At 42.6% G+C, this 20,903-nt stretch overlaps 2 protein-coding genes across 4 annotated transcripts in view; both read left to right on the top strand.

Moving 5' to 3' along the window:
• LOC132995519 (SH3 and cysteine-rich domain-containing protein 2-like) overlaps positions 1-20,903 on the top strand; it is a 191,946-nt gene that overhangs the window by 40,589 nt on the left and 130,454 nt on the right. The window lies entirely within an intron of this gene.
• On the top strand, positions 1,658-20,402 carry LOC132995514 (disintegrin and metalloproteinase domain-containing protein 11-like). 3 transcript variants are annotated; one of them, XM_061065522.1, is made up of 26 exons: positions 1,659-2,058; positions 2,790-2,980; positions 5,725-5,801; positions 6,213-6,279; positions 8,055-8,137; positions 8,312-8,375; positions 8,483-8,543; positions 8,969-9,150; positions 10,166-10,237; positions 10,463-10,629; positions 10,737-10,821; positions 11,400-11,490; positions 11,935-11,986; positions 12,609-12,708; positions 12,991-13,062; positions 13,209-13,301; positions 13,728-13,808; positions 13,893-13,943; positions 14,029-14,092; positions 14,174-14,279; positions 14,754-14,873; positions 14,970-15,138; positions 15,920-16,031; positions 16,828-16,918; positions 18,149-18,166; positions 18,466-18,615. In XM_061065522.1, the coding sequence occupies exons 1-26, from the start codon at positions 1,866-1,868 to the stop codon at positions 18,479-18,481; spliced, it is 2,478 nt and encodes an 825-aa protein (XP_060921505.1). In that variant the 5' UTR covers positions 1,659-1,865; the 3' UTR covers positions 18,482-18,615. The 3 variants fall into 3 exon arrangements, with proteins under 3 accessions (XP_060921504.1, XP_060921506.1, XP_060921505.1); XM_061065521.1 differs by lacking the exon at positions 16,828-16,918 and having other exon boundaries at positions 1,658-2,058; positions 18,466-20,402; XM_061065523.1 differs by lacking the exons at positions 16,828-16,918; positions 18,149-18,166; positions 18,466-18,615 and adding an exon at positions 16,369-16,785 and having other exon boundaries at positions 1,658-2,058.

The raw sequence follows: 20,903 nt of genomic DNA, 5'->3' as shown, positions 1-20,903 counted from the left end.
AGGACTTGTTTTTTTTTTAGTTTAAGAGCTGAAATATTTCTGTGGCATTCCTGTTTTTGTTTTTACCGGAAGGGACACAAAGAGCACATATTCAATGCTGCACTCTTCCTGCCGCTCTTCCATCCAACTGTCTCGTACTTCCTGGTGGTTAGATGAAATATTCAGAGGGGGCTGTCAGTGCATGCTGTGCCTCCATTAGGGGGGTTTTGTTGTAGGATTGCTTAAAACTATAATGCATTAAGGTGCAGGTCACAGGGCAGAGAGGGCAACATGTGGATTGTCTGATTGTTTGATTGCTCTCTATTTATGGTTCCTGTAAGAAGCCAACGGTTTGTGTGCTGGAAAACTGTTCGAAACATTTCAGATGACGGGTGAACCTGTCTTGTTTAATGACAATAGGCCTAAATGTGTTGGCAGTGTAGATCTGCAAAGTTAAATGCTTGCATGTTTTGAAGTGTTTATTTTAACATTCTTATATGAATGTATAGCGAAAGCATTGTTATGCATTCATGAGTTTCTGGTTTTGAGTGGTGGAGATATGCTGTAACTATGACTGATGCCTTTTTTTCAAGTGATGCTTTATGAAGACTTTGCAGACCTGGTCTTGCTTTGTTACAGCACTTCCCTGCTTGTTTATTAATTCAGTTAAGTAAAAGAGCACAATGTACCTCAGCAGCTGCTCAGAAAACACCCCAAATATTTCATACAAAACACTTTAAATGCTTTCTGTAACTAGAGGATCCTTAAAAGCTCTGTGTACAAGCAGTCAAATGTCAAAGGTTGAGGCCTACCAAAGTGAAAACCAGTTTTAGAGGGGGAACTTTGCTAAGTCTTTAACCATGACAAAGGTTTTTAGAAATGTTTTTTTTTTTTATCAGCTCACCAACACTTAGAAATCCTCTCAAGCAGATTTCTAATCATCAAAATAATAACCAAAACATCTTTAAAATTCATCAAAGTTAATTTACATTTTTGTTTATTTGTTTTTACACAAAGTGTATGTAAATGGAATTTGATAGCCTAGTATGAGAATGAAAGTGTAAACAGTTTAATTACAGGCTACTGAACTGTCTGCATTCGGTGACCACCAAAACACAGGTTCTGAATTATGGAATCACATTTGGCCTCACGGCGTTTTTTATTTGAATTCTTTCCGTTGAGCTCTACTGCTCTGATGCCTCTCCTCGGTAAGGATGACACACCTTCATCCTCTGCAGACCTGTCCTCTTCATGTCACGGAAATCCGAGTTACTCCCATTCACAACTTAGGCTACATTGAGAAAACAACTGCACTGTTACAACCCTGATCCCCTTTCTGACTTTTTTTTTGTCTGGCCCTGCAGCTCAGCAGCAGAGGGGCTGTCGCAGCCTCTCCCTGAGCAGAGCTGCATGGTAACCGGAGAAGAAGGCTGTCCGTGATGAGGGAGGGTACCACGGCCCCACGTCTCCTCCTCACCGCAGACCCAACGCATTTCTCTTCGCTTTCCCATCCCTCCGTTTCCGCATACCGCAGATTCGCAAACACACACACACACACACACATACACACACACACACACACGCACACACGCGCGCGCGCGCGCGCGCACACACACACACACACACACACACACACACACACATACACACACGCACACGCTCATCCATACGCACCAGCGCAGCCCTACGGAGCTCTCTCCCGTTCCTCAGTATTTCTACGCTCATAATTCACTAGGCCTGCATTGAGCGTTACCATATGCATCAGGTTATGATTCATTTTTTCTTCATTCTAATAGGCAAATGATGATTCTCAGCGGCGGTAGCTGAGAGGGCGGTATAGAGAGAGAGACAGAGAGGAGGAGAGATGAGAGGACGCACAGCGTCAGATGTTTAGCACATTCTCGATCCTCGCCATCGTTACTGCTGCTCGGTTTTTGCTCATTTTCCTCCCCTCCGTCGGCCGGGCCCGTGACATTTGCGGCTCTCGATGCTGTAATCCGGGGGAATATGTGAAGATCATGCTGGCGGTGTGGTGCTTCATGGTCTTTGCTGCAGTGGGCGAGAGGCTTGCAGTCTCAGGTAAGAGGGAGAGAGAGAGAGAGGAGAGAGAGGGGGGGTTTTGGACACAGAGTGGGGAGCACCCTTTCTGTTTTCTGTGCATCCACATTTTTTCCCCTTGCACCAGCACTTCTGTATACCCAGTGAAGTCTGTGATTTTATTGTAGCGGGGTCTCAGTGCCAACAGCCCACTGGCCTGACAGCACTCTCCGCTGCGGTAGATTTGCTGCATCAACACATTTCCATTGCAGCCAAACTGGATATATATCCAAGGTTTCCAATACCACTCCTAGTAGCGTTTTATCCAGTGAACATACAATTCACTGATCTAACTTGTCAATCACCAAAGCGACCTGTTAGCTTTATAGCCTTGTTGATGATTGCTGAGATTTTAACATAGGCCCTGTTTCTAGGGTGTCAATCTACTCCTCTACACAGCCTACCAGCTCTGATATATTAGGACATGATCATTATTTTCCATCAAAATAAATGTATTCTTTTTTCTATATATATATATATATATAAGAGACCGATAAAATGTTATTAACTTGTCAGTTTGATGAATACGTTAACAAATTCTCAGTTGACAGAAACAAACAGATCTGAATGCTGTGACTTGAAAACAACTTCTGCTATTTGCTTTGCTCCCAACACCACAAATGCCTTATTCAGGATCAAGTGTGTCCCCACCTGGCCATTTCCTCTGCACGCCTACGTGTCTTTATAGAGCGTGGCTGTTGTTCTGTGTTTAGATTTGGACAACAGTCCGGTGCAGGATGCAGGGGTGTGGGACTGGTTTACCCCGGCAGGGTGGTCGAACAACAGGGACACTGCATCTGAGATCATCTATCCGAAGCGAATGGTGCAGCAGATCGAGTCAGAGGAGGAAATGGCTCATGAGCACTTGGATACCAGGGTGAAGAACAGCACCAGGGACAACTCTGTAAGTTGTACAAACATTTTAAGTCCACTCTACAACAATTGAATTATCAAGTTTTCAGTTCTGGTTCATTCTCATTGAATCACTTGGGGAAGGATTTTCCCAGCATCATAAGGAAAACATAAATCTTTCTGGCATTTGATTAAAAAGAAAGTATCCCAGGGGAATACATTATTTAAATCAGAGATGTTCCTTTGCAATTTGAAGTCTATCTAATCATGATTCTGACTAAAGAACATTCAGAATTGGTGTCATTGTAGGAGGTCTGGGTGGGAATATATAGCAGGATGACTGTAACAAGACAGAGTTCTATTCTGCTGATTGTTCCAGCGTTAGTACCTGTGCTTTCTCCTGTCACGCTGCTCCTGCTACATGACAGTGCCTGGTCTCTGCACTTTGCAGCAGACTCTCCACTCCCTGTGATTTTGACCCAGTTAGTCTCTGAAAATCCCTTTCCGATGTCTGCAGCGAGTAAATTCAGCACAATGTATCCAACACGAGCGAGTTGTTGTTTTCCAGCCTTTTACTCCTGCCTAAACACAAGTTGTGTATCTCCTGTCAACAAGTTCTGGGACTTCAAACCGTGTGACCTGCTTCTTGTGCTGTGTAAGCATTGTAGTAAAACGCATCGTTTATCAAAGGGCTGTAAAAGTGTTTGTGTGCGTGTTCGTGGTGGCCCTCTTATTCACATGACAAAGCTAAGCCCGATTGTCGAAACGAGCCCCCGACTTCTTCATTATTCAGTGGTGTGTTGAAGTGTGTCCCCATTAATTTTTGAACAGGCCTGTGTGAGAAGTGCTGCGTGGTCCAAGAGGCTGAGCGCTCCCCATCACTGCCCCCCCCACCCTTTTCTTCAGTCACGTTGATAAGATGTGTTTCATGTAACAGGGAGAGTACATGAAGCCACCTACACACTCACACACACCTACACACTCACACACACACACACACACACACACACACACACACACACACACACACACACACACACACTCACACACACACACACACAGTCACATGTTTGGAGACTATAGTTGATGTAAATGTTGCCCCTTGAGGAGAGGTTGCATTAACTATAATGATTCTTTATGAATAACAGACACAAGAGTTCTAACATTATGCAATGTCCGTACAGACGACGTTTCAATACCCCCTCCCTCTGCTGCTGTACTTGTCTAGACCGGCTGTGTTTTGTAATTTAAAAGATTAAAGACGCAAGGACTGATGGACATCATAAATTTAGATGCAGCAGGGGATAAACTAAACTTTTTCTTTCTCCTCTGTCACATCGCAGCTGCTTTGATGTGGGGAGATGCAGCATTTTTGCCTCATTGAGTTTGTTATTGTGTTTCATCTGTTGTGCTAATTTTTGTTGTGTTTAGTTTTCACTGAATAGGTCATAAGATGAAAGTTTTGTATCTTTTTACATAAAGACTATTTTCTTGAATGCAGATGGATTACAGATATTTAAGGATTTCAGACTGAGGTTGATACATTTGTTTCAAGTATTGATTGGTTTGGTTTGTAGTTGGATGTCCTGCCTTGAGTTTCAAGTTGAATAGTTTACATTTGTATGAAATGTGCTATACAAATAAAATTGTATTGCATTGTATTAAATTGAATTGGATAGTATAATATACAGTATATTATACTGTAGCTGTCCTTTCAAAGTACATACTTTATGCATATTGCAAGTAATTGGGTCACACCCCTTTAGCACAACATTGCACTTCAACACTTTTTATCATGTATCTTTTGAGATCTGAAGTAGAAAATTGAAATGACGGTTAGTTGCAAATTGACTGGATGCAGTTTTGGCATTCTAAATAAAAAATACATGTTCTGGGACATTCTCAATGGTTTGGAGGTTTTGGTCATGGAAAGCAGTCCTGATATGTAGCTAGGGCTACAGTAGTTCAATCTGAATGCTTTTGGAATATATTTTGACAAAATCTCCTTAAAGTTCTTATACATTTAAATCGTATCATGTGAAACACTTAAAAGCACCCGAGCAGCTACTGAGCAAACCACAAATGTTACACTGTGGAGCAGCAGAGCAGTGTTACTGAACAGAGTCAGAGCACTGGTGGATGGGGCATGCTTCAGCCTCTCCAACACAGTAGTAAGAAATGTGTTGTCTGTATTCATGTGAGGAAATGATTTCTGGCTGGTGATGTATTTATTGTAAAAGCCCAGTGATTCACTGTAGCCTGGTTCCTCCAGATTGAGATCAAAGCCACACTAGCTCAACCCGAGCTGCTGAGGAGACGCACTGTTTAAACTGCAGTAAATCTCTCTCTCTCTCTCTCTCTCTCTCTCTCCATCTTCCTCTCCCTCTCCTGGTCCTGCTGTCACCTCACCTCCTCTGGCAGCTGTCCATTGAGAGGACATTTGGCCCAGTGGCTGGATATAGACGACATCAGTCAAGTTTTTGTCTCCTCCGCTACTCTCCATCTCCATCACCAAATTGCAGCTTAGCTCTTAAACAGCTATAGCTCTCTGCTGTCACCCACGCCTGAATGCTGGCTGCCAATGTCGATCAATGGAGACTTTATCAATCACAATATTCAGCTCCTGGGTTGCTTTTAGAGCGTTCAAACTATTGATTCAGATGAATTATTCATGGCATGTTTTCAAAATAACTCTTGTGGCTTTTACAGAGCGGGAAACTTAACCACAAACGTTTTGTTACACTTTAATTCATGACTATCTAATCTGTCTTTGTCTCTGTTGATTTGATTTTACAGCCTGTCCACTTGGCACAGAGCTGTTTCCAAGTGGAAGCCTTTGGACAAACCTTCACTCTGGACCTGGAGCTGAATCAGTTAGTATCACAGTCCAACACCATCAAATCTGCCTCTCTGTACTTGCTGGTATCAGTAGGTTCTCTTGATTTATTGCAGCCGTTCTCATTAGCATTTCCCCCCACACTTAAGCTAATGCACTTAGCACATCTATTGTGTTACATGACAAGATGGGGAATACCAATGTGAAACACACACGCACACATACACCACAGCTTTTTATGAGACTCCACTGATTGTATTAAATAAACCACATTAAATGTTCACTTACTCTTAGTGAAGTACATTTGAGGCAAACGCAAGAGATGGATGAAACCACTTTTGATGACATAGAAATGGACTTAATTATAGATATATTATGAATTGTATTTATAATATCTAATGAGACAGAGCTGTTAGAGACATTCATGATCTCTCTCCTCTGTTTGCAGTCACCTCCTGTCTTCGGAATATGTGGAACGGCACTTTAAGAAAGACGGCAGACCCTCTCAGTCAGTGGTAAGACTGTTTGCGTGGGGTGAAGATGTGTACTGACAGGATTCTACTGAGCGAACTTGGCTTTTGGCAACACTGAAGGCAGCATGTTAATGAGATGACCAGAGCGGCTGTGCAGCGTTCAGTTTTTTTGGCCACGGAAACTGAGACTTTGTCACATTTCACACTGGTGCTGTCGCCAGTGAATTTCGGAACATTTATAAAGTTTGTTGGTCAGGTGTATTGCCTCACGTGGTCTACAGTTCATCGTATAACATCTGTTCTCATATATGTTAGCAAGATCTTCTTGGTTATAAATCCAATTAAAGACATCATAGACATTCTTTTGTACGTTTTGATCATCGAGAAGCTCTGTTTCAGTTTTTACACTTTGAACTCATCCTGGTTTAAATCTTTTTATAGGAAGTGCTTTGTTTGCTCACTGCTTCTATAACAGGCTGCCAAGTAACTGCTAATATTTGTATGTTACTTTGCTCTGTAAACATTGGGCTCTCTTGTCAGCTGCATGCCTCTTTTTGGTGTGAAACAACAAGCTCAGGACAAAGAACGCAGCGATGACAGCAACATAGAGGGAAGCCTTGACATTTAACCTAGTGTGTGCTTTTCAGGTCGGACCAGAGGAATGTCACTGCATTCTGCTCGCCCTAATGACTAGTGTTTTTTTTTTTTCTATACTATTGTGGCACTCACTACCATCTCCCCAATGATCACCAACACCCACCCACCCATCCAGCACTCGGTGTCCCCGCCCACAGCCGCTTCAAACTCTCCCTTGGTCCCCCTGGCCAATCACGAGCCTGTTTCCATAGCAACAAGTTATCGCAGCATTGTCATTAAGTTCTTGGCAGCAATGAGAATGAAAAGAAGAGCGGAGAGGGAGGGAAGAGCAAAGCTGTCGTGAGAGGGGGAGGAGGAGGAAGGTGGAGGAATTAGGGTTAGAAGAGTAGAATGCCTGTAAATTTAAAGGCATGATGTGAGAGGACTCATTTTGGGGCGTAAGTGTGTGTGTGTGTGTGTGTGTGTGTGTGTGTGTGTGTGTGTGTGTGTGTGTGATCATAGACAAGTGTTCCCAGAGTGGCGGGAGGTAGAGGAAGCATGCAGAGTCAGGGGTGGAGACCTGTAGTTGGAGCAGATTGCTGCTTAGCTGGATGGAGGGCCTCACACGAAGCCTGTGATGCTTCTTTTGGACTGGACAGGTGTGACGCATCAAGGCAGCACGTAATCAGACGGAGCTGTGTCATCAGAATGGTTTTATTTCATAAGCAATAAGGCCAACCAAGACACCCTGCTGAACTCAATTTGATACAAGTGAATCTTGAATCTCACTTTTCTCAAATTCCTGTGGCTGTCTTCGCAAATGTTGCCTTGTAAAGCAGTGAATCCCCTTTAGCTGTCGAAGAAGGTCAGCACTATGTTATAGAAGTCAAGGTTGGTTTGAGGGCAGAAAAAAAGAAGCGAACTATCCCAGTTTTACGCTTACCTTTGGATATTCATTTGCAGCCTTGCTATTGTGCATTTGTTCCCTATGTGGGCAATGTGAGTGTTGATTTATCGAAGAGATTGTTGAAGGTCTACCTGCACTGCTAAGTGAGTAGGGTGGAGGAAAGCTAGGACACAAGTAGGTCACAAAGTGTGCCATAAATGCAGTCATGAAGCGTGTGTGTGGGGGGGGGGGCTGCATTTGCAGAGGTTGTAAGAGGGTTTTCCTCAGAGCTGTGTGCCTGTTCAGCCTCAAGTGTGTCAGTAGAGGTTATTTCATGGAAACACTGTGCCCACAGGGAGGGGAGCACTGCTACTACCAGGGAAGGTTACGAGGTTTACCGGAGTCCTGGGCAGCTCTATCTACCTGCCATGGCCTGTGGTGAGCATGACGTCAAACCTTTATTCATAAAATCATACACAAGTCACCTGCCCTTACTGGTAAGGCTGTACTGATTTTTTTTCTGCAAAGATGACCAGACATCCTGTTTGATTTTTAAATATTGTTTGCCTTTCTGTGGTGTATCCCTCTGTCTTTTTCTTTTTTCTTTTTTAGCGGCATGTTCTCTGACGGCTTCTTCTCATACGGACTTGAGCCTGTTCACAATCAGAGCTATCAGGTAAATTGTCTGGGATTTGCCACACGTGATTACGATTGAGTGAAGTCTACATTTGTGTTTTTAGGTTTCTGTCGTGTCTAATGCCTCCTGGTTGTATTCTGTCATAGGTTGATGGTGCTCACTTAATCCGCAGGATGCCTGATGTCAGGCTTTCCCCCCATTGCCCAGGTACATAAGCACAAAAACAAGCCAAAACTATTACTACTACATTATGACAATACTGCATTTAAGCTTTTCATTACATAGTAAATAAATATCACATATTGATATTATCACACTTCTTTTATCTGGAAAAATAAGAAAAACACAAGACCCAAACTCTTATCCAGTATTCAAAAATATATCAAAATAAATTTTTATTATTATTCAATGATTATTGCATATGTTACTATCCAGTATTCCCCCAGTTTTTACACTTATGAGACAAAGGTTCCAAACAAATATGACAGTTAAATTTGGCTGTATTTGTTAAACTATTTCAGAAAGAGCAATAATCACAGTCAAAGGTTGATAGCATTTGCACCGCGCCTTACAGAACCAAAACAAGTCAAACAGCTCTGACTGCTTGCATTTGTGCTCTTCTGTGTGTCCAGACTGTACAGAGGACAGTGAGTGGGAGAGCAGAGGAGGTGATGGTGATGACGACAGACCGGACCAAATGAGAGAGCAGCAGGAGTCTGGGGGGCTGAGACGGTCCAAGAGATTTGTTCGCAAGCCCTCAGTGCACACTGAGACCAAATATATTGAGTTGATGGTGGTCAACGACAATGAAATGGTGAGTCAGAACCACAATGTGCTGCTTAGTATGTGGACATCTGATCTGCAATGATGTATCATTTAGGAAGAAAAAGAGCTACCTCCATGGTTTGCAAGAACAATGCAATCTAAAAGCCTAGCATGAGGATGCATGTATTAACCTGGTTGTTTTTGCATGCTTGAGTGCGCACAAATGTCAGCATGAAAAAGGTTACAAAGCTTCTGTTTTCATCAGACAGACAGACTGATAATATCCCTATGCATCCACAACTTTTCCACGTTTAAACAGTAGTTTAAAGGTTGATTTTGTAGCTCAATAACTTTCAGCAGGCAGAATGGCCTCTTCCATGCTCATAGCGTGTCCCGATCACCTGTTTACTGCAGTATGTAACTTTGGCAGCGGGCCGAGGTCATCTCATGAGAATTGTGTATGGCACAGGTTCACACAGCAGCCTAAATTAAGCCAGTTAGCCCGTCACTGTACTGTTCAATGGCAGAGGCTAATCAGCAGGGGAGGGGTGAAGCTAGGATGAGAAAAAGAGAGAGTGACTGAGCAAGAAGCGGCGTGCTCTTTCCTTGTTGATCTTCAAATTAGCTGTATTAGTTTGGAAACTTGCAAAACTACTTCAACTAGCAAAATAAGCAAGCCTCTCCAATGTGGCCATTTAGCTGCAGGCTATAAACATCATGGCAATGGTTGAATATACATTTCACAAAGCTGAAGATGCTTGCAGTCACATCACACTGAATAAGTATATTACTGTTTAAACACTGAAGTGATTCACTTCTTACTCAAAATGTTTTATTTCAGAAAGAAGGAGAAAAAAAAAGTTGCATTTGGATCCATCCATTTCATTATTATGGGAAGCTAAAGGAAACAGTTTTTATAGAAACAGATAAATATTCCTTGAAAACTCTAAGCCTTTATGTCCTGATCCTTACGAGTATAGAAGTACAAACGTATTTGGGTATATTTGAGCGAGTGAAATATGACCCATCCTTTACACCATCTTTGTACTTCTGTGTCTCCACAGTTTGTACAGCTGCGTCGCTCAAGCAGCCAAACCAAGAACTTTGCCAAAGCAGTGGTCAACATGGCAGATGCGGTAAGAGCTTTGTTGGGTAGGATTATTCTCCTCCTACTCATACTCCAACTCTTCATACACACACACACACACCACCACCACCTGCCCAGTAGTTTGGTTGTGTGTATTTCAGAATGAGGAAATATTTTAGCCCACACAGCCCGCAGTTCTCTATCCACAGAGGATTCACAGCACAGGTGTCATGCCAACAAAGCTGTAGATTGATGGCCGTTTTTTGGTCCCCAGATCTATAAGGAACAGCTGAACACGAGGATTGTTCTGGTTGCCATGGAGACCTGGACCTCTAAAAATATGATGCCAGTAGTGGAAGATCCATTGATAACGCTGCAGAACTTCATGAAATACAGAAAGGACAACATCAGAGAGCAGAGTGATGTCGTCCATCTTTTCTCGTAAGAGGACCGCATCATCAAATCTTGAGAACTGCGGCTGATGTCATTGTTTGAATCCTAGTGAAGATTTTGTTCTAAACTGTGCCTTTCTTCTCTGCGCGCCTCAGAGGCCGCACATTTCACAGTAGCCGTAGTGGGACGGCCTACACAGGAGGGGTATGCACTCTGACAAGGGGAGGAGGTATCAATGAGGTGAGGACAATCTCAGATTATATTTTCTGTTGAACCAGCAGGGATTATTTTACACTGAAGATAAGGGATAGACTAAATATGGACTACAATGTTTTAGTTCAAATGTTTACAATTTAGCCTCTTCTTATATTATTTGTTTACATTTGTAGACCAGAATTAAAGTAAAATGTGTAATGCTGGAGATGGATTTAATCTAGGTTTTCTGAAGACTAGAATAATGTAAAGTAAAAAAGACAGACGCAATCTGTTTTTAATTGTAAGCCTATTTTCAAACGAGTAATAGTAGAACAGAAGTTTAAAGAGAGTTGGATAATCTCGTAAATTTGCTTATTTGCTCATTTGCAGACATTTAGGCTTTGTCTGAAATCACTCCCTCATTCACTACTCCCTTCTCACCAAATTATATGTAGTGGACTATATAATGCACTCATTCAGAAAATCACTACTTGCTCACTCACCGGCCGCCCACAGTGACGTCATAAAGCGTGCAGCTTAAAACGGGCTGTGCATCAATAATGACGGTAAGTAACATGATAATTAAAGCTCTCCTCTGTGGTTTGTACCCGTTTCCTTTTTAGTATGGGAACGTGGGTGCGATGGCCGTCACTTTGTGCCAGAGTCTTGGCCAGAACATCGGCATGAGGTGGAACAATGCGCGCAACTCTGCAGGTAAAAGACAAAGAAAAAGCCTGATAATGTATGGAGTGTATTTGTGTGGGGGGGTTTTGGGGGGAAGGGGTTGTGGTGTCCAGCAGTTCTTTTCTGTAATTAGACTTCTCCATTAGGTGATTAGTCACCTGTGACTGAGAAGGAGGGGGGTGCTGCCACTGAACAATGGGCTCTGTGATTAATGTTGAAGAGCCATCAGGTCTATTATTCAATGTCAGGACAGAAGCTCAGTGCATCACTATAGGCTCCTTACTTTTGTCTCTATCAGTTGGCTTCAAAGTCTTTCCGTGCTTGTCGATCACAAAACTTTCTCTCAACACTTTCAGCAGCAGCAGCGTGTGAAATGTCAAAGCTTTGGTCGTAAATGCTGATCACTCAATACATTTGTTCAATTCAATTCACTTTTCTAATCTGTGCTTTTCTGCCTCCTTATCTTCGTCACAGGAGACTGCAGGTGCCCCGATGCCTGGCTGGGCTGCATCATGGAAGACACTGGGTAAATGTCTACATCACGGCACACTGCAGTGAACGACACACACCAACCACAACACACCTGTAAAACGAAGCTCTCTGTTTGTTGACAAAATTCAAAAGAAAACAGCAGGACTGTTTTCGTGTTGCACTCCCTCCACGCTGCAATTTGTCACTTTCATTTCACTCGATTAAACAATTAAACACCTGGAATGGAGGGGAGCTTTGACTTTTACTAAGTCTTCAGTGAGCCGTTGATAATCACAGCTTCTATTTGATGCTTTAAACATTTATTTAAAACATCAGTCATCAGCGTGCTGATAATCATATTGTTGAAATGAAAAATGGAATTAAGAGTATTTACTTTACAGCATGAGTAATTTGAATTTGGCTCTCCTCGCCAGATGGAACAATAGAGATTATTCATTTGACTCATATCTTACTACAGATGGTAACATTTCTGTCAAATTTGCAAATTGGCTGCACAGACACCCACAGTGGATCTGGCATTTCTTACTGGCACAATGATTGTACTGTTTATTGTATCTTATTAAATTGTTTTATCTTGTCCTGGTCTTGATCTTTGCGTGTGTGTGTGTGTGTGTGTGTGTGTGTGTGTGTGTGTGTGTGTGTGTTTGTATAAACAGATATTATCTGCCTAGAAAGTTTTCTCGGTGCAGTGTTGATGAGTACATCCAGTTCTTGCTCCAGGGGGGAGGGAGCTGCCTCTTCAATAAGCCCAACAAGGTGAGGGATATAGACACCTAGGGATGTTGTGAAAGGAGCCGCATATGGTAACAGCATCATTATTTATAGCCGTATTAATACGTTTTATAGTCACAATTTCCATAGTAGAACATAAATGATATACTCACAGGGCATGTGGGAAATCCACGTTTCTGTGAGTGCATGAGGCGTTGTATCTCTTCTTTCAGCCAACAATTTACTGTAAGACAGACTTGTGTGATCCCTCTTCCATCTGTCTTCCACTCATGTATGATCATGTATGCCCCTCCCTGCCTCCCTCAGCTGTTAGACCCTCCAGAGTGTGGGAATGGATTCGTGGAGCCAGGAGAGGAGTGCGATTGTGGCTCCCAAGTGGTGAGAATCCAGTTGGTCATTATGCAGCACTATAAAGCCAGCGCTTCTGCAGATTTGTGTCACCTTCTGTCTCCGTATGAGCACAGGAGCATGTGCTGTTTGTTGGAGCAGAGCTGAGGGTTTTGTGTTCGTGTCTGTGGCTGCAGGAGTGCGCCCGCACCGGAGGAGCCTGCTGTAAAAAATGCACCCTTACCCATGATGCCATGTGCAGTGATGGACTCTGCTGCAGTGCCTGCAAGGTGAGACCGCTGGCATGACAAGGAGACAAAAAGTGAAACATATTTCTGTGTATTTTTTTAAAAATATGAAACAAAGAAGTGGGATTAAAAAAAAAATGCTGCTCAAAATTATTTGGTGCGATATCTCATGAATGATTCAGATTTCAGAGCTGGAAATTCTTAAAAGACTTTAAATATCAACACCTATACAACACTCACCCCAAAATGTAGATATAATAATATGATATCTTATAGAACGTTTTCCAAGAGGTCTAACTAAATGCAATAAAATGCAGAAATAATTACATGTCACGCTGTTTATTTCTACAATTCTAGATGTGTCAGACAGCTTGTATTGTGCATTGAAATGCATTAAAAATCTCCACTATGATTGCTGCTATGACTTCTGCACCATGTACCTAAAGCTTGTTTTTTGCTGTGCCTCAGTATGAGCAAAGAGGAGTGGTTTGTCGAGACGCAGTGAACGACTGTGATATCCCAGAAACCTGCACTGGAGACTCCAGCCAGGTAGGGATGACTTGACAAAATGATGAACAACATTGTAAGATCAGTAAGAGCCTCCAGAAAGTGATGTACTTTTCCTCTTTTCAGTGTCCTCATAATGTCCACAAGCTGGACGGCTACATGTGTGATATCAGTCAGGTAGGGGCTGGTTTATGGCAGGTGTTATTTTTTTTATCTGCGGCCATCTTTCAGTACATTTGATGTCTGTGTCTTTTTCCTTCAGGGGCGCTGTTACGGTGGACGGTGCAGGACTCGTGACGGACAGTGTACGGGACTCTGGGGTTACAGTGAGTACAGAACACATGCACCTCAACGCTTGAACACTTGTCATCTTTGCTTGGCTTTGAAATCACAATTTGCCCTTTCAGACTCCGCAGACAGGTTTTGTTATGAGAAGCTGAACGCTGAGGGGACAGAGAAAGGCAACTGTGGTCCGGGTCCTGAAGGACAAGGCTGGCTGCAGTGCAACAAGCCGTGAGTCTCATAGTCACACCGTCCCTATTCTCCTGTGCTCTGATATTCTAAAAAGTAAAAATGTTTTTTTTTTTTCTCTCTCTTTTCTGTTTTTTTCTTCAAAAATACAAAAAGCAAAACGACAAAAGCAAAAAAAAAAAAACTCAGCTAAAGTGTGGTGTTTGGCAAAAAAAAGGCAAATGTAGATATCCTGTCGCATTGCAGTGGATTTTCCTTTATATGATATTTCTGGGAGAAGAGGGAATTTGGCTAATCTTCTGCGAAAAAACACGACGACTGAGGTCATGTTGTTGTGAACAGCTTTTGTTGCATAAAATCCTGAAATCATTTGTCAGAACTGAATCACCCAAAAATGGTCCAAAATTGTGTGCCTGACTTAAAAAGTTTTACTTGTAAAACATGCAAAAAGTTGAATATTGTGAACACAACCCACGTTTTATTCCCTTCAGTCACTACTGACTTGCTCCTGTTTAGGGACGTTTTATGCGGCTTCCTCTTCTGTGCCAATGTGACGATGAAGCCAAAGTTTGGAGACCTGCATGGTGAAGTGATCAGCTTCACCATCTACCACCAGAACAAATACCTGGACTGCAGGTAAGAGAAACACATCGATCTTTAACAATGTGTGAACATTAGAATCTCCCTAAGTTTCTAGTCTGCCTGTCTGATTTGTTTGGTTGCTTCCCTCAGAGGGGGCCATGCTCTGCTTGAGGACGGCTCAGACCTGGGCTATGTGGAGGACGGCACTCCCTGTGGTCCCAACATGATGTGTTTGGAACGACGCTGCCTCCCTGTGGCCGCATTCAACCTCAGCTCCTGTTCAGGATCCAACTTCGGACAAATCTGTTCTGACCACGGGGTAAAAAAACTCACAACTTCTTAGCAAGCTTTGGATTGGTGTTTTGCATATTAAACACATATTGAGAATTAAACTACATAAGATTCAAAGACAAGTTGTTGAAGTGTTACCATTACTAACACCATGTAATAATAGTTTATGTAATGTCACATAGTAATACATAGTAATACTGCAGATAGTGACAGAAATCAGAAAAGCTGTGCAAGATTGCATTAGATAGTACATCTGATGTACCAGTAGATAGAGTATATGAACCTTGTGAAGTGAAATAAACATCAGAGAAAGCATCGCCACATTTAGAACATGTTTCACATCAAAATATAGATGACTTTTTCCTTTGTTTTACTCTGTCTATAATGTGCATTCCTCTCTGTTACCAATATCTGATTCAGAGTCTATGTCTTCAAACCAGTGTAACAGACCTCAAACTCATTTACATATGAACTACCAATGGAGCCCCCCTCCCCCCTCCCCCCTCCCCGCTGGTCATTAGAAAGAATGTACTTCGGCATTGCATTCTTAACTTTTATAAACCAGAGGCTACATCAACTTCTCACCTATAGTCCACGGATCACCGATCATATTAAAATACTGTAATTTAAAGAAATCTGAAACAGTTTCTAAGATTCCCAAAAAACAGACTTTTTAACTCAGACTGATTTAAACTGGATTCATAGCTGGCTTCTGACTAAATCATTTATTTCTGAGTCTTCTGCGTTTCTCTTTTTTTTATGAACAGCTAAAGTTGTTGATTTTCATTTTCTCTCTGTCTCTCTTGTAGACCTGCAGTAATGAGGTGAAGTGTATCTGCGACAGGGACTACACGGGGAAGGACTGCAGTGTCTTTGATCCGATCCCTGAGCCGACAGTGCCGACTGGCCCGGAGAAGAAAGGTCCATAGCACCTGTTTACTCACTGTCTCTCTCTCTTTCTGTCTGCCCCCTCATATCCCCTTCATAGTCTCCATCCATTCTCACTGTAGCTTCTCTGTTGAACTGACAAACACAAAGAGTAGTTTTTATTATTATTTTAAGGAAGTCAACATCAGTATTTAGTTTCCCTTCCTGCTGAGTCTTGCTATCAATGCTTGATGAGTGTGGGTGTGTGTTTAGACACATCATCAATAGGATTATTTGTGTGTTCAGATTGTTAGTGTGTATGGGTTTGAGTGTGTGTGGATGGTACTGTATATGTTGCAGACACTCAAGTGTCCTCCTTACTTTCTTGCAGTTTGCCAATGACACAGAGAAATTGAGCAGCAGCTCTCATAGGGCCAAAAGAGCCAAAGCCACCCTGTGCAGGAGGGTGTCCAGCTGAAAGAGCAGGAGAGGGGGATGACAACAAAGTAATAAATCTCTCTCTCCTTTGTTTTTTTTTTGTTTGTTTTTTTGTATTCATGTCTCCGTGACCTTCCTCACTCACCCACCTGTACTCCCACCTCCACCTCCCACGTGCTGATCTCCTCTTCTCTCTCCTCATCTCTCTCTCTCTCTCTCTCTGTCTGCAGGTATCTTTTCATCTGCCTCTCTCCTTCTCTAGTTGATGTTGTTGATGTTCTGTGTTGATGCTGTCCTCTGACGTGTGTTTTTTAGTGGTGTTGTTTTGTTTCTGCCCCCTCCCTCCTTCCCTTCCTCCTCCTTCGCACCCCCCCCCCCTCCCCCCACTCCCCCCCCTCCTTCCTCTGCGCAGGTCCCAGTGGCACCAATATCATAATAGGGTCCATCGCAGGTGCTATTCTCCTGGCAGCTATAGTCCTAGGGGGAACAGGATGGGGATTTAAGTAAGAGTTCTGGCATGCCTTTGTGTACCTGTCTGCTTCTACCTTAAGGAAACCCCGCCCCTTCCACTCTCACCCCTCTGAAATAGACGCCTGGGATCAACTCATCCACCAACAAGGGGAAATGGGTTCACAGCTCCACCATGATAATGTTTTTTTACACTCATTCCGCCCTCTGACAAACGTCACACAGTGTTTTTTTTTCGATCAAATCAATGAGCAACCCGTAGCTCTATTCTGCACCTTTCCTCCCCCTCCCTCCTCTAGAAGCACACCTTTATGTAAATGATAGGGCAGGAATGAGCTGTTCACTTGCCAGGAATCTGCTCATCTACTAGGTGCATTAGCCTTAAAAACGAGTACTGGTAATGGCAGATTAAAAACACCTTCATGTGATATGTTTAACATTGGTGCTCTTTTAGCCTGCATTATTCTGTTGGGCTCCTATTGACAGCATCCTAACCCCACATGCCCTCGCTGAAGTGCCACTTCTGCACTGTCCCATCTGTGCATGCTTGCTATTGTTCACTTCTCACACTCTGGCCTGAAAGGACTGCTCCGACTGTGCTCACAGTTCAAGTCATAGAATAAAAAAACATTGGTGTTTGAGAGGCGACACCGGGGTAACTTATAGCAGTTAGCGTGCAGTCAGTCTTTTCAGGGCCAGAGTGTAAGTGTCTGTGCATGTGTGCATGAGCTGTAAGCGGGACGTTTTCTGTTCCCACTCAGACCTCTGACTCAGAGGTCGGGTGTAACAGTTTCGGGGGTCACGCCCCTTGTTCGGCTCAGCGGGGCCGAGAGGGTCAGGGCCATGGCCACTGTAGACATGCTGCATGTTATGCCATCAAAAAATAATCCGGCAAGAGAGATTTTGGAGAGGACTGCTGGGTGAATAATTGATTAATTGACTTTATTTGATTCATATTTGTGTTTTAAAATCGTCAGTCCAACATGAAATAATTGACTGGAATATTAATTCAGATATTTTGTCCTAATGTCACATTCAGGCCTGTTGAAGCTAGCTTTAAACAGTTCTAACTGTAGAAGCCTTTTTTTTTTACAATGCTGTTATTGCATACTTGTCCTTACACTCTCGTGCTAATTGTCATGCAGGATGATCTGCTTTGCATGGTCTTCTTAACCACTGTTAGCTTGTTAGTCCTCGGTTTTTCTCCTTACATGTTTTAACAGTTTTTTTTCCCTTTTCTCTCAACGTGTGCTCATGGGATGCAGGAACATTCGAAGAGGAAGGTAAAACCGTGCAGGACTTTGTCCATGAGATATGCCGATCAAAAAACATCCCATCCCAAATACCCTCAGCATGGCTGCTAACTCCACCATCCAACAAGTCATCCCCATAGACCAACGTCCCCTTTTCAGTTCCTGATAAATACAACAACAACGTTATCTCCTCCCCAGTCCCATGACATTGATTGTTGTGAAGCAGAATAACTTCTTCCAATTCATCAGCATCCATATCTCTTGTCACCTAAGAGTCCTTTTTTTGCTTTTCTTTCTATCAACCGTCCTTGTGTTCACTTCTCTTTCAGATCTGGTGGTGGATAAGGTGTCTGTCTTTTATGTGTCCTGTCTACTCCTGTCTTCCTCCATGCACTGTGTTGTTTCCACATCGGAGAAGACGGGAACAAAAAGTCTTCCACTCCTGTCCCACAATCTCTCCAGAACTCTTCCGATTGTCGTTTCCTCCACGCCACCCCTCTTGTCAGTCCCCCCCCCCCCCCCCTCTCTTGTGGAGCTCCTCTAACCATACCAGCCCAATCGCTCCTGTGTGGCTGCTGCCAGGGGGGCCGCTGAGGATTGTGTCCTGGCCACGCGCAGAGCGAGCGGGTGGCTCTTCCTGCCGGAGGCACCGAGATATTCCACCCCTTTCGGTTGGCTTCGAGAATGTGCTTTGGTGTCTGTGTACGTGCTTTTCTCACAACTTGGACAGTCTGATAAAGAACATATCAACGATGGACCAATTTAATATGAGACTTTGTCTTTCCAATGTCTGCCGGCCTGAAAACAAACAAAACTGGCTGCTAACTTAGTCCCCAGCTAAATGTTGGACTAGCACACAGACTGGCCGTCTAATTGAAGACTGAATCAAAAAGGAGCTTCTTCTTTTTTTTTTAAAGGAGAAGAACTTAAGGTACAGGAACTCCAAGGTCAAGCCTTGGTTAGACTGGACAATTATCTGTTTTAAATCACGTTTGGCAACATGGAAATACAACTGAATGAGATGACACAAGGGATGGTTAGCATGTTTTCCAAAGAGAGAGTTAGGAGAGATTATTAATACGGAATTATGACTCAAATCTGGCCAGCCGTTAGCCAGAGCCCAGACTGATAACTGAGTTTATGTTCAACGTTATTTGTACTTTAAACTGGAGGTGTGCCACCTTCCCTGCCCCCCCCCCCCCCCTCCTCTTTCTCCTCCCACACAAGTTTTCAGGTACAAAAAAAGGAAAATGGTTTTGGGATCATTTTAAACCAGTGAACTTTGAAGCAGCAGAGACCGTAACTTAGTGTTTTCAACTACAGATTGACAAACATACATTCCACAATCAGTGTCTGTGTGCGTGATCACTTCTTTCAGGCCCAAAGCTTGTACACATAGGAGGTCGAATCTGTGTGTCTGCCATGAATGAATGTACAGGTGAAACAGATTTTTAAAAGAAGAATGTCTGCGTGTTTACATTAGTGTTAGGGCCAGTTAGGTTTGTGTACACCTGAACACTCCTATCACAGGTAGAGAGGCGGGTTTTTACCTCTAGATTATTGTCTCTTTCTATAAACTGTTGTGTGCTGCAGCCATGGCACTGTTTAGGCAGCACATTAATAAAGAATTCAACAGTTTTTATGTCATGAAAATGAGCACTAGCCAACTGTATGCACACCTATTTGTAAATATGTGCAAGTTATACTGAATGTTAAATACACTGTATGAAGATTTATTTAAAAAGCTATGTTAAAATAATGAGTTCTATCTGTTTCAGCGAACATACAGCCTACATCTGCAGATCTCTCCTGTACTCAACACTCCCCTTGCATCTCTTTTGTCATTCCAGCTATCACTACTGAAATGTTCTGAATCTTTTGTACATTTGTCGATAGCCCTGAGCCCACGGGTGAACGCCTCCGCCTGGAGGCTTTGTGATGATCCCCACTCTGTAAACGAGATTAAAGAGATCTGGTCTTGGGTACAGGAGGCAGCTTGTCTGAAACTGTATGTGTGTATGAGGTCCGTTTGGTTCATTTGAGCTTTGCACTACAGCAGATGCACTATTGTTATTATTACAATATGTACAGAGTTGGTATCAAATACAAAGTTTGATTTTAAGTTCTAGAGAAAAAAAAAGATGAATTAAGATTCATCCCTAGCCCATATTTTTAGACACTCGCTTTTGAAATGAGATGAAAAGAACAAAAGCTTGTAATTCAATTGAAATGGACGGAAAATAAAATGTCAAAAAATGAAACCACAGCTCACACTGTCACATGTTGCTCCCTTCCTGTTTGGGTATTCTTTTTTTTTTTTTTTTTTTAGACTCTTAGACCCGGGAGTTTTAGGCTTTGGTTTTCTGCTTCTGAGTGACATTTGTTTTATTTTAATATTTATTGTAAAGAAGATAGAGTATGGAATGAGGGACATTAGGGTTAAAATGTTTAAGACTACAAATCAAATATCATTTCCTTGAATTAGGCAAGGAATCATTTATCATTATTTTTTTTATAAATGCATTTGCTACTTTAAATGGAAAAGCCTATTAATTCCAATTGCAGCAAAGATCATCCTCACAGTTTATCCTAGCCAGTATGTTTGTTTCACATAGTATTACTTTGTCTTAATAACAAGCACAAAAAAGGTGCCAAATCTGTTATTCGATGCATGACGTGAGCAGAAAAGGACACAACCTCTTCAGCCTTAGAGGTCAGAGGTTGAGAGGTTGGAAGCGTTTTGGCCATTTATCAAAACCCCACCACC

Source organism: Labrus mixtus, chromosome 20, assembly GCF_963584025.1.
Source record: "Labrus mixtus chromosome 20, fLabMix1.1, whole genome shotgun sequence".
NCBI lineage: Eukaryota > Metazoa > Chordata > Actinopteri > Labriformes > Labridae > Labrus > Labrus mixtus.
The sequence above is the reverse complement of the archived record's forward strand: the minus strand, read 5'-3'. Positions and strand labels throughout refer to the sequence as shown.

Coding starts and splice junctions, on each gene's coding strand:
- LOC132995514 (XM_061065521.1), top strand. CDS start 1,866: ATGTTTAGCACATTCTCGATCCTCGCCATCGTTACTGCTGCTCGGTTT. Junction 6,280..8,054: donor GCAGACCCTCTCAGTCAGTG/GTAAGACTGTTT, acceptor CTGTGCCCACAG/GGAGGGGAGCACTGCTACTA. Junction 10,238..10,462: donor TGGTCAACATGGCAGATGCG/GTAAGAGCTTTG, acceptor TTTGGTCCCCAG/ATCTATAAGGAACAGCTGAA.